General features: G+C 38.1%; 1 protein-coding gene across 1 annotated transcript in view; it reads left to right on the top strand.

Moving 5' to 3' along the window:
• Positions 1–14,112, top strand: part of DNTT (DNA nucleotidylexotransferase) — a 175,166-nt gene that overhangs the window by 63,627 nt on the left and 97,427 nt on the right. The window contains exons 8-9 of the mRNA XM_063306162.1: positions 630–753; positions 3,597–3,729. Coding sequence (XP_063162232.1) covers positions 630–753; positions 3,597–3,729 — 257 coding nt within the window. The remainder of the gene's footprint in view (positions 1–629; positions 754–3,596; positions 3,730–14,112) is intronic.

Here is a 14,112-nt window from a genome sequence, read left to right as displayed (position 1 = left end):
TAGGTAGAGCTAGTCCTCACTTAACAACCACTCATTCAGCGACTGTTCAAACTTACAATAGCACTGAACATGTGGTATTTCTGACCTCATAGTTGCGACTGTTGCGGCATCCCCATGGTCATGTGATTGCGATACGGGCACTCGGTGACTGGCTTGCAATTACGAAGCTGCAGTGTCCCATGGTCACATGATCGCCATTTGTGACCTTCACTTCACTGCTGGTTTCTGACAAGCAAAGTCAGTGGGGAAGCCGGCCGGAGGTTGCAAATGGTGACCACACGATGGTGTGCTTAATGATGGCACGCGATTTGCTTACTGATGGCAACCGGAAGTGCTGGAATGGCCGTTGCTAAGCAGCGCGGTCACTGTGTCTCTGTGCTTTACGACTGTGTCACCTGGCAATAGGAATTCCAGTCCCAATTACCATTGTTAAGTGAGGACCACCTGTGCTGCGTTTGCTGCCTATTTCATACAATCGTGGCAAATCTTAGCTGAAGCAGCCATTCAGAATACAGTAGTTACAGTGTGAGTAGAACTCTTGCATTCGTACAAGAAAACATGGGACTGTGCATCACGCTGGTCCAGCGCCCCACAGTCTATTAAACTGAATATATTTCTACTCTACATAGCTCTTTACTTCTGTTTTTGGAGTTGGACTGAAGACATCTGACAAATGGTACAGAATGGGACTGCGGACTCTGGAAGAAGTAAAATGTGACAGGAACCTAACATTGACAAGAATGCAAAAAGCAGGTAAAACTTATCTAACTCCAGTGTAAGTTCAGTCCTGAAAACTGCATTAATTAAATTAGCAATTCTTCTGATGAATGTGCAAATATGCTCTGTTTAGTTAATGCAGTTTCCCCTAACCTGGCATTTCCAGATGTGGTGTGACTGCACTTCCCAGAATTCCTCATCAGAATGGCCAAAGTCAGGCAGGACGTTCTGGGAGTCGCAATCCCAATAAACGTGAAGAGTACCAGACTGAAGAATGTCCAGTTAGATGCATTGTACATAGTTACTGATAATCCGTATAATAAAGTTCCATTTTTTAATGATACGTATTTGTTTAAAGATTTCTGTTCCCTGTAACATTACAAGATGAATAATACAAAGTAGTATAAAATATTTTTTGGAAATTACTCTTCTGTTGCTAGTAAGATGTTTCATCTAAATAAACATTGTTCTGGATGTGAAAGATACTTTTATTTAACAGAATGATCTCAGTTGCAAGCTGTTTGATTTGTATAACTTGGATATACAACTTGGATATATATATATATCCCTCTCTTCCATTTTCTATGGTTTGTACTTTTTCTATTTTTATAATGGTTTTATAGCTTTTATTTGTAAGCTGCCCAGAGTCACTTTTATGGTGAGGTGGGTGGCATATAAATTTAATAATAAATCAAATAAAAATAAATATATCTGGGTGGCCAGGAATTTCTGGGTTTTAATTTCCCTGCACTGCAGCATGTTTATGTGTCTTCTTTTTTCGAAAGCTGCCTCAATAAAGATAATACAAGCTGCATGACTTTTACCCTGTAGTGAGATTCCAACCAGGAATTTAATGGGAATTCCAGGTGCAGCATCCTTGGGTGCCTTGCCCACACCCATTTTAATCTCATCCTAAATCTCCATGATAATAATTTAACTATTACTTAGCATATTTATATACTATGCAATCCCAAAGGAATATACACATACAGTACAAGATACTAGAGCAGGAATATTTAGACCTACATTATCCTTCCACTGCTTAAGAACAATGAAAATCAAAATAAGCAGAGAGTGGCCTATATTATGTCTAATCATTTATGTATAATACAGTGGTGTGTGTGTTTAGTTTTTTTTCTTTCTTTCCCTTCCACATTCAGAGAAACATTTGACAGATTGGCAAGAACAAAGAATAAGACAAGAATTAAATCAACAAATTTAAACAGAAATCTTTGCTCACGGGAATCACTTATTTTCTTCTTTCCTTCTTAGAACCAAGGTCCTCAACTGCAGTATTAAGAAAGTGGCTGAGCTAATGCTTACAAGTCCTTTTATACAACATTGCTTTTGGTTTTCTCTCAGCCTTAAAAGTTAACTTAGGGATGGGGGGAACTTTCTAATTGCTGCTAGCCAATTGGAAGTTGGCATGCCTTGCTGACCAGTCATAAATCACTCATAGATCTATCAGAACAGCTACTTTTTTCATACCCTTTCTTGCTCTAAAGCATCTTCATGCCTGGATAAATAAAAAGGTATTCATCATTGTTTCATAGATAGACAACCCATCCTAGGGCAATTTTGAACTCAGGGATCTTCATTAGAAATGGGCATCATCAGGGGAGGGCTGAAAAAACTCAATATGGCAGATGCAGCTGTGCAGTTGAAGCCCTTCCTCTTGCTATGTGCATTGGAGGGATGGCAGAAGAGAAACCATGGAAGTTCTTGCCATCTAAATTAGTTTGCATCTTTGAATTTGGCCTAGCTTAATTGTGTTGTCACTAGATTAGTAGAAGAATGCCAGTACTTTCTGGGGTAGCCAGAGAAAGAACTTAAAAATGATCAATGATGTCATGCTTACGCATCTTCTTGGAGGCATTTTATGGAAGTTTCATCCTAAAATAGAGGACATGCATAATTTTTACATAACTAAAAACAATTCCTGGAATCTGTAGTAAAATGTTTGGCTTTTTTGGTAACCAAAAATCATATTCTCACCAAAGTTCATGTTAGTTGTTAAGAGGACAGGGAAATGCCAAGATGTCAGGAGGTCCCAATTTGTGATGGATGTCAGAGCTTTAGTTATATAATTGTGTGTAAAATGTAACAGAAAATATTTATTAGCCTTAATATATTCTTACAGCTTCTTTTAATCATAATTTCTTCCCTGTGAAATAGCTAATATTTAGCTACATGGCAGTGGCCAAGTAACCCATGCTTCTGCTAGTTTTGAACTTAGGTCTCTTACCTTTTAAAGCATATATTCTATCCACAAGACTAGTTTTACAACCTGGGCAACTTGAAGATGTGTGGACTTCAGCTCCCAGAATTCGCCAGCCAGAATTCTAGGAGCTGAAGTCCACACGTCTTCAAGTTGCCTAGGTTGAGAAACACTGCACTAGACAACCTCATCATTTATTTATTTTCTTTATAAGTTATTTAAAAGATTTGTATATATGACCACCTTATGCAATATAACCATGGGCAGTTCCCAAGCAACAACAAAAACAATAAAAAGCATAAAAGCCAACACAGAAACTCCTGGTGCCCCCAAACCCAACACATTCCTGCATGTTCACAAACAACTTTACTAGGCTCCAGCTTCACACTACCCCAGTACTTGTGGGGCAAGCCATGTCTTCCATGTTCCAACTGTCAGGGGCCACTAAGAGAACGTGTGCTGTCTAGGTCCCACTAGCTGGCAACCTTTAAGAGAAGGAGTGCACCCACCCAGTCAGAGTGAGTGGAACAGGCAGTTATCCTTGGGGAGAAGTTGCCCCACAAATAACCTGGACCTGTGCTGTAAGATCTTTAAAGGTGAAAATCAGCACTTTGAATTGTACAGTTATATGAGATGTATAATATAAGAATCACTTTTTCAGGGTTCTTGCACTATGATGACCTTATTAGCTGTGTGTCTAAAGCAGAGGCAGATGCAGCGAGTCTGATCATTCAAGATACAGTGTGGAAAATTTTACCTAATGCTATTGTAACATTAACTGGTGGCTTCCGAAGGTAAGCATAATATGTAGTTTTTCTGGAAATCTTATCTGTGGAAGGTCTGTGCCAGTGTATTTGTAAACCATGCCAATGCCACATTGAATCATGTGGGATTTTAAAAATAACATATAGTATAAAATTGTTTAAGTTAAAAAACCTAAATAATTCCAGGATAGAGTTGGATGAATGTTGATAATGTTTTAGAAATAACTAGTTTGTAGACAAGAACATGGAATATACATTTTCCCCAGTGTCTGGAGAGAAAATCCATACAGATTTCCCACATTTCTCTGGGACTGGGTTGGACCTAATCTTGTAGAATAATGGTGGGTAGTGGCGCTTTGGATGAACTTCAACCCTTAGTAACTTCAGCCAGCATTGCTAATGGTGAGGGATGCTCAAAGTTGTAGCTTAAATGGCATCTGGAGGGACGCAGATTTTCACACACATCCCTCCAACTGAAAAATAAAAGGCTTGCTGCTTGCTTGTCATACAAATACATACCCATCCTGGTATTTCCTTTCAAAGTAAGGAATGTTACGCAGAGTGCAGAAAAAGAGCATGAAATATTAAGAAAAGAAACTAAAGGCATGAAGTAAGAAAAAGAAAAGTAAACATAGCTAAAACTAGTTTCTCCAACACTTTTCACTTTGCCTTTCCATAAGTTTCCTCTACAACGTCTGTATACTACTTCATACATTATCTTTTGATCTTAAAGCTTCTCACCTTATTCTTTTTCAAGATCTCATCAGCTCAGTCTCTTCCTCTTGACCCATTCACTCTTCTTCCATATATTTGTTTTGCGATTCTATCCTCACTCATTCTGTCTGTATATGACACCATCCCAATACAATTCTTTTGCAGTGTCACTCACTTTTGTATTCAATCCACATCCATTCAGAAACCACTCATTCTTGACCCTATGTTTTATCATGCATAGGTCTTAAGTAAATGATTCTCACTGCATTTAGTTGTTATTTTTCTCTTGACATTCCATATTCTCATTTCCATATAACAAAATTGAAAGAGGCATGCTCTTATACACAACAATTTTTGCTTCTTTCAGCAAACATTAATTCCTCACAACAGACCACAGGCTACCAAGCTTGCATGAAAATAGTTGAAAGGGTGAGAAAACTGGAGGCTTCGATGTTTAAATGATCAGTACTGTTCCTATATATTTGAGTTACATGTGTATAAAAAGATATGTGCTCTGATCTCACTGGTATTGCTAGATAATAGTCTAGAGTCTGGAAAATATCATCTGTCAATAAGGAATCCACAGATAACGATACAGGGACAGAAGAATAGATCTTTACTTGATATTGAAATGTAATATTGTAGCAATATTATTGTAGTAAGCTTAATATTGTAGCATTTACAATTTTGAATTTACAACCAGAATAATTTTCTCCTCCTGATATGGTGTACCGTATTCTTTCAAAAATTGTAACATTACATTTGCTGGGAAGGTCAAAGCTATCGTTTCTTCTTTCTTTTTGAATTGTTATTGGCTACCCTGAGAAAGAATTTGATCTGTGCTGTGAGTGAGACCTGGGGAAGGCAGGGATTCACAGTCCCATAGAGGTATATGAGCCAGGTCTATCCATCCTTCCTCTGGATATTAGGATTTCAGCACAGATTAGTGTCGGAGGGTAACTACAGATAGAAATGAAGGTGGACACATGCATGCAGCTAACAAGTGAATACAGTGCTGTTTATTACTATACAAGCCTAGTGCAATGTGTATTTACAATAATTCTAGTGATCAAGTCTTTGTGTGTATATATAGGGAGAGTGATGAAGTGTATATGTAAGTATGTACACCAACAAAATTTAACTGTATTAACAGAATTTTAACTGAATGAATCAAACTCAAGTCCTTTACTTTATATTACAAAATGTTTATCTGCTGCTTTCTTCCGTCCTCCCACTGGTAGTTATCTACAGGAGAAGTAATAGTTAGGAATACTAACCACTTTTTCTGCTTGCCTGCAACCATACTGAGGTGTACAGTTCTCTTTTCTTCTGAACTCACACCAGCTTTCCAGTTCCTGAACCACCTGGTATTTCTGCTTGGCCACTGTCCAGAGGCCAGGGCTGTGTTTTCCTCTTTGCCGATTCCTTTGCCGGCTTCTGCTCCCTCAGGATCCTTTCCAGTCTCTTCTTCCTGGCCCTGGATCATCTGGTTCCTGGCTCTCCCAGGTGCTTTCTTTGCTCCATGTCTTGTCTGGTTGCCTTTCACTCTGGGAGCATCTTCTGCCCAACCCAGCAGAAGCCCTCCCCACCTTTTTTCTCTACCTGCTCTATGCTTCTTTCTTTCAAAAGCTATGTACTGGCTTGCAGGTGATTCTAAGAAGTTTAAACTTTTTTTCTTTTCTCCGTCACTGCCTATGTGCCTAAGCTGTGCACCTGAAAGTGAGGAAAAAAACCCATGACCTTATAGTTGCATGTAACATTTTTTTCTTTTACGGCTGTTAATCCTTCTACGGTTGGACACCATAAATTGGGCTGAGGAAGGGCAAGCATATACTTTTTACCAGAAGATCTACTGTAGTTTACTTAGTTATCAGTGGAGGCTTACCTGCCCCAGCTGTGCAGAGTAAATGGTCTAAAGCAGCCTTTTTCAACCTTTTCACCCTGGAGGAACCCTTGAAATATTTTTCAGGCCTCAGGGAACCCCTTTACATTCAGGCTCAAATATAGGCCACAAATTACAAAATTATTGTATTTGTTTCATGTGTAGGCCTGTATATATACACATTAACAGTGTTCTTAAACTAAAAATAAAGAATGAAACTTACGTCCTTAATGTGTAATTGCCTGAATTTGAAATAATTTTTAAAATGAATCGTGATCTCTCAGGGAACCATAACCAGGCTGGAGTAGTTTAATAGCCTGTCCCTCAAGTGACAAATTATGTTCACTCAAGCACCATGGGAGTAGGAACACTGGGTGAAGGGAGGTCATGAATGGGTGAATATTGATGACAAACATTAAGACTTCTCAAAATCTGTCACTGATCTTCTTTCCTCACTCTTTTTGTACACTAACCTGCCCATTAAAACAAGAGGACAAAAAGACAGGTCACTTGTAGCCCTAATTAGGACACATGCCTCCCTGTGTTTACTCCATTGAGAAAGCAGCCTGACTGACCATGGAAATTGATGGACATTTTGTGCAGGAATTGAGAAATGTACAAAAGGGGCAGGTATATTGAAGTTGTTGATCATATCCTTCTGACCTCTGTGGTTGGTGTGCTTGCTGGAGACACAGAACTTAAGGTGGCCTGAGAGATAATGGTCCAACATTATGCAATATTTTTTTTCTAGTTGTTCCACATCTTAACATTTCTCCATCTTTCCAAGCTATACAAATTCATCTGCTGCAGTTGGTCAACCTGGATTAATTTTCAGTTCCATAGCCCCTGTTGTATCATACGATATTGGTAATTTTGATAGCAAATAATTCAGAATCTCAGACAACAACATGGCATCATCTGCATATAAATGTACATTCATATCTCCAACCAACATACCTCTACCATCACTACAAGTATCCCTTACGTTTTTATCTAAAAAATGCATTGAATAATCAAGGGACCATCACAAAATTGAAGTATTTGCTAAGGATTCCATATTTTCTCACTCATGCTTTACTTCCATCAAGTATTGCTGTTATCATATTCACCAACCAACCAACCAACCAACCAACTCATTCACAAGAAACTTTCCTTAATTCAAGCCTATTCACTTCCTCATAGGCTTTTCTTAAATCATTCTTAAACAAATATAGAATAAACTTTCTTTCTCACAACCATACATTTCTCAATGACTTGCCAAATAACAACATTGTGCTCTGTACTTCTCCTGCTGGGCAAAAATCTACTTCCCCAATTTTTCTTATTGTCACTTCTTGTCTCCTTTCAATCAGAATTCTGCCAAACACTTTCTGAGGCAAATTTAACAACAAACTATTCCTTCTGAACTTATGACATTTACTTTTGCTACCCTTCTCAATATATAGAGGAACAATAAAAACATTCTTCCAATAGTCAGACACAGATGCAGTTTTCATATGTATGTTAAACAACCCCCCTCCATCCCCCATAAGCAAATCACATCCATATTTTAATATTTCTCCAGTAATACCATCTATACCTACAACCTTACTGTTTATCAACATTCCTTTCATCTTTTTTTTCTTGGACATCAACAGCATTCATTTCAATCCCATTCTGCAACATACCATTATCATTTCCATACAAATCTCCAAAATGCTCTTTCCATCATTCCCTCAGTTTTGTTTTATCCCAAATAATTTAATTCCTTTTAATTTTAATTCCATCCACTCTGTTGGAGGATTCTTATGTAGACCATTTCATTTACTTCCAAAACTTGTTTTATTTCTTCAAACCACTCTGCATTTTTTATGCTTCTTTGAATCTTGACTGTTTCTTACTCTCTTTGATTATATTCTTTCAACATGTCCCTTTCTCTCTATACAGATTATAGAATATCTTTCATATTCATTTTTATAGCAAGCATTTCTTATATGTGTTTTTCTCATCTTCAGCCTCTCACTTCCTCATTCTTTTTCCATTCTTTCCGCTAGTGTAATTTCACTTTTTAGCACTCTGTAACATAATTCTTTTCATTCTGTTCCAAGAACTCCCAGGTCCTTTTTCTTTATGTTCATTCTGTTGAAGATTAATCAATTGCATAATACCTTTTCATAGGGGACTTGTTCTTTCTCTTCCTGACATCATTGTACTTTCATTCTAGTTTCTTTCCTTTTCTTCCATTTTTCCCAAGATTCACTCTTAACAACACCAAAAAATGGTCTGTCCTAAATTTATCTCTCATCTTCCTTGTATCCTCATTAATTCTCTCAACTTTTTATGATGAACAATCAAATCAATTGTGTTTTCAGATTTATTTTTATTCTTTTGTTATGGGCCCATATAAATATACATATGCTTAAATCCTATTTTCAAAACAAAGAGACCTTTTTCTAAACAGATAGTTTGTGAGGAAAACTAAATAGTTTGTTTGTGAGGAAGTATGCCAGGAGGCTTAAACAGCCAGGCAAAACTCCAGGACACAAAATTTTCCCATAAACTTCCCCCCCCCCCCCTGCTTTATTCATAACAGATAGAAAAGTCATGGTTTAATTTCTAGCAAGGCAACAGCATTTAGCTAGTGAAGAGAAACAAATATCATTTCTCTCCTTGTAGTTTTGGCCATAAAAAGAGTATGGTATGCAGTAAAAGAGCAGTACATTGATTTATTCCTTCCTCTAGCATTCCTAGATGAACAGTTTTCCTGCCTACTGTGTAATGTTTCTTCTAATGATGGAGGTCTAACTTAAGCCTGTAGTTGTAAGTGTTGCTATCTCTAAATTCCCCACCCTTAAGAGTTAATCAAGGGTGTTGATTATACTTAGCTGGCAGCCTCTTGTGACTGCCAGCACATTTCTTCCAATCGTTTCCTCACTCGGCCATCTGCTCAGAGTTACCATAATCCCTCAAAGTTTGGTCCTTCTCCAATACCATCTAAATCCATCTTGGCTTGCTAGTCATCTTCTCCAAAAGTCCAGCTCTTTCCTACTGCCAGCTTGTCCACAAATTTTCATCCCTTTTTCCTTCCTTATGAGAAACCCTGTCTGTATCACACTGTTAATTTATTTTACTTTCAATTAATTCTTAGTCCTCATCTTATCACCTTCTGACCCAGCTTGCCAATCTGAGAGATCCCAGGACAGGATCACAGACAGTGCTTTGCTGCCTTATTCTAGCACAGTGTGGTTATCTTAAGGCATAGAAAATAGAGCTGTATGCATATTAGATATATTCAAAATCTCTTCTCATTTCCAAATATTCTGAATTTGGTCTAAAGGGAGTGGGAATGGAAGCTCAAGCCTTTCCAAACATTAATTTAGGCTCAGATCCTTTTGGAAAGAAGAAATGAAATACTCCCTATCCATGATCATGTATGTTTTAGCCTACCAAGGCAAGACCTAAAAGTGTATATTGACAACAGCCTGTAATGGGCTGTAAGAATAACCTTGAGAGACAGGAGGAAGAACCTCAGCCTAGACAATGGCCTGATATGATAACTCTGAGTCCAAAGGAGGGATGGGAGTGGAAAAGTGTCTCAGAAGGGACCCTCCCTAGTTCTCTGGAAAGTAAAGGCAGGGAGGGGGGAAAAGGCTTTCAGACTTGCAAGATTCTTTTACTGTAACCTTACAATAAAGATAGTGTTAGTACTCATGGTTTTGGTTTCCTGTCTGGACCACCTTGAAGCGCTAAGCCATATAAATATACATATGCTTAAATCCTATTTTCAAAACAAGAGAGAGCTTTTTCTAAACAGATAGTTTGTAAGGAAAACTAAATTGTTTGTGAGGAAGTATGCCAAGTCTGAAAGCCCTCCCCGCCCCCCGCCTTTACAGGGAACTAGGGAGGGTCCCTTCTGAGATGCTTTCTCCACCCCCATCCTTCTTTTGGATTCAGATTTCTCTTATCAGACCGTTATCTAGCCTGTGACTCTTCCTCCTGTTTCCCAAGGTTATTCCTACAGCCCTAGAGACAGGAAAGAGATTGAAGGCAACACTCTCAGAACAGCTGAGACTCCATCATACTGGTGTGATTCCTTGCAGGAGAGGTATATTAATTGCCGCAAGACTATATTTTCCTTAGATGTATAATTTCTAGAACTGCTTCTTAAATTTTTTAAATTGTTTTCTTAACTATATGGCAATTCAGATACTAGCTGGTAGCCTGATAATTTGACAGGTTTCAAGCCCCCAATTGACAGATTTGAGATCCATGGAGGTTCACTGCAGTCATTACACTCACGAAGAAGCGTGGGTTATTGATTGTTAGTTGTATTAGAAAAGCAGATGTGTTTTCTATTCTCTTATCTCTTACACTGAAGCTGTGAGTGCTGCTTGTTTCTATTATGCATTTTGAAGTGCACTGATACAAACAGCACACATTACTCATTCAGCTTTGTCCCCTGAGGGTCTTACACATGTATATCAACTAACTGTGACAGTGGGAATTAAGATGGTTCTTAGTAAATTGTTAAAGCCCATACATTGAATTCATGTAGATCTTGAAATGTATCTATCACACTGATTTACAAAAATGGAACTGCAGCTAACTCTTTGTTGGTAATCAACACTGAAAGTTGTTTCTTGATTGTACTGAGTGTGATCTGAACTCATGATGGAACACAGTGTGACAGTATAGACAATTTGGTTTTGAATTATGATTTACAAAGGCCTTAGCCCCAGCCAACATGGTCAAAGATAGGACAGTCCAAAACAGCTGGAGGGCACCGGATCCCTGGAACATAATTTCATCATAGATGTAAATTTTGCCACTGTCTATACTGTATCATGACTAAAGGAATATGAAAATTGGTTCTGGTATCTCACTGAAGGTACTGGGTGTGGCTCATTCTCTCAGGACAGTTCCATACAGCTACCATCTTCATTCCCAAAACCCTCAAAGCACTTCCATACTGTTTGCGAAGAGTTTCACTCTTTCTGTAGCCCCAGGGCTCTGCACTTGCCATGGGTCAACCAGCATTCAACCAATCAATAACTTACAAACACACTGTATCCCCCTCTTGCTGTCTGTGTTACTGCATTGCTACATGCATTATTAGGGCAACCAGTCAACCACAACAGTAACAACTGGTCACTCAATTTAAAAACAGAGTTAAATGATGGCTGGGTGTTATAACACTTAACTTCATCAGACAGGGACTTCTTAGCTTAAAAGAGACAGTAAAATGGTGAGGAGATGCCATGATTCTTTGGCTTTAGTGGGAGGGAGAAAGAACTGGCAAATTTATTTATTTGTTTGTTTGTTTGTTTCTCACATTTTTACTACTGCCCATCTCCCCCCAAAGAGGGACTCTGAGTGGTTTACAATAAGTTAATCAATTAAGCATTAAAAACAGTAATTGTAAATAAAACATAAAATATAATATAATACAATACAATATAAAAAAATAAAATAAAAATAAAAATAAAAATCCAGATGGAAGGAGGGACAAGGTAGCAGTGCTAATCTGCAAACCTGTTTTTGCCGTGTTTCCTCCTATTTGGCAGCTGAGTGGGAGGTTACTCAGCTCCGCCGCAGAAGAATGATAGAATTCTGGCAATATTGTGGGATCACAATGGCATGGGGCGGATTTTGGATTGATGCAAATGTTGCATGGCATGGGGCTTCAGTCTAACACTTCTGAACAACTAAAATACACAATAAAACAAGTAAATAACACACATACCACTAAAATAATAGAATAATAAAAGCAGCAGCCTGAGGGGCTGAAGTTTCTAAGCATTAACTATATTTTGAACGCATGCCTTATTTGATTTAAATGCCATGGAACATAAAAATATCCCTACCAGATATACAGTACCTCATTGGGAAGGGCATTTTAAAACCATGGTCTTCTCCTAAAAAAGACCCTTCCCTGAGTGCTATTCACCATAGTTCAATGGGAGGGGGGCATTCAGAGCAGGGCATCCAAATATGATTTTGGGATAAGGGTAAGAAGTTATGGGAAGAGGCATTCCTTCATAAGTTCTGAAGGGCTTCATAGGTTCGTACCAGCACCTTGAACTGGGGTTGGATCTGATTTAATTTTGCATCTACTACTTTACTTTGTTTCTCCAGTATAGCATGAGTCAGGAACAAAATCTAAATCAGTGTTTTTCAAACTTGGCAACTTTAAGATGTGTGGACTTCAACTCCCAGAACTCTCCAGCCATCAAGGGGATTCTGGGAGTTGAAGTCCACACATCTTAAAGTTGCCAAATTTGAAAAACACTGATCTAAACTGTTGAGAGTCAATTAAATTAGCAGGTAGTCCTTGACTTACAACCACATTTGGGACTGGAACTTCTGTCATTAAGCAAGGTGGTCATTAAGTGAGTCACACCTGATTTTATGACCTTTTTTTGCCATGGTCAGTAAGTGAATTATTGTGGTCATTAGGGGAATCATGTGGTTGTTAAGTGAATCTTGCTTCCCCCATTGACTTTGCTTGTCAGAAGCTGGCTGGGAAGGTTGCAAATGACCCTGGGATGCTGTGACTGTTGTAAATACATGCTGGTTGCCAAGTACCTGAATTTTGAACATGTGACCAAAGGGATGCTGTGATGGTCATAAGTGCAAGGACTGTCACAAGTAACTTTTTTCAGCACTGTTGTAACTTCAAATGGTCGCTAAATGAATTGTCATAAGTTGAGGGCTACCTGTATGTGATATGATATAGTTATCTGAGAATTTCACCTTAAATGTTGTCCTGGTCTATTTACTTATTTCCTGAACTTTTGCTGGGGCTAAAGGGGAGATGGAATCCAATGTTGGACTCCATTTTCTGAAACCAGAAGTCTCCGTCTGATGTCAAAAGGACCACAGGACTTCATTACAATTGGAATTTATTTCTGAGGAGAGGAGAATATTCTGTTTTTTTCTGCTCTGAATAAAGACATTTAAGATCAAGTTTTGTGGAAATTTGCTGTTATACAGTATATGCATAATGGAATAAAAATCAGCTGAATTATAAATATTCTTTTATTACTTTGTGCCTTGAGACTTTTTGCTTGTATGTATCTGCTGTGCCAGGTTAGGATATGATAAAAACACCTTTCAGCAATCACACTTCTATCTGAGTGATTTAAAAAAATTGCAGAGCAGTAAGCCTTGTGTAAATTTGGAAAAGCTGTGATAAAAACCCTAAAAATATCTCCTCTTCCACCCACACTGTCAATTGGGAACGAATTTATGGTGTTCTTAGCAAGGCTGTTGACTGAACACCATACAAAGTGGATCAGAATATGTTTCAATACATTATTGTAAAGTATTTGCATACCATATGTGGATTTAGTATTGCATATTATATAATGGTGCACTATGATAGGTAGCTCCTTACATCAGAACAGAAGCAAAATATTTTATGAAGCCGATTACAGTAGGGACTAACCTGTTTTGAATTTTTTTAACAGTATAGCAAAGCCTGGATTTCTATAAACTAGGACTGCTTTGAATATTTTCTGGATTTTATATTTTGAGAGAGACTAGTAATTTGAGCATGTGTGAGGCAGACATTCTCCTTTTATCTCAGACTTGTTCTGTAGCATGCCTTTTGATAATCACTGTTGTTTCAGTAGCTTTCTCTCTCTCTCAGCTTCTGCTTAATAATAATCATTATTTACAATGATTATTCCAACCAATCAGGGATCACATAGTCAATTGGGTGATCTCACAAGTCTCTTACTCACTTGCTTACCCAAAACATGACCTCCCCACAATAATGACTATAAATGGTCCATGTGTGTGTATGCCTGCGTGTATTGTATTAGCTAGTAAGAAGT

The sequence above is a fragment of the Candoia aspera genome, chromosome 6, assembly GCF_035149785.1.
Source record: "Candoia aspera isolate rCanAsp1 chromosome 6, rCanAsp1.hap2, whole genome shotgun sequence".
Lineage (NCBI taxonomy): Eukaryota > Metazoa > Chordata > Lepidosauria > Squamata > Boidae > Candoia > Candoia aspera.
This window is presented reverse-complemented; position numbering and strand designations above follow the sequence as displayed.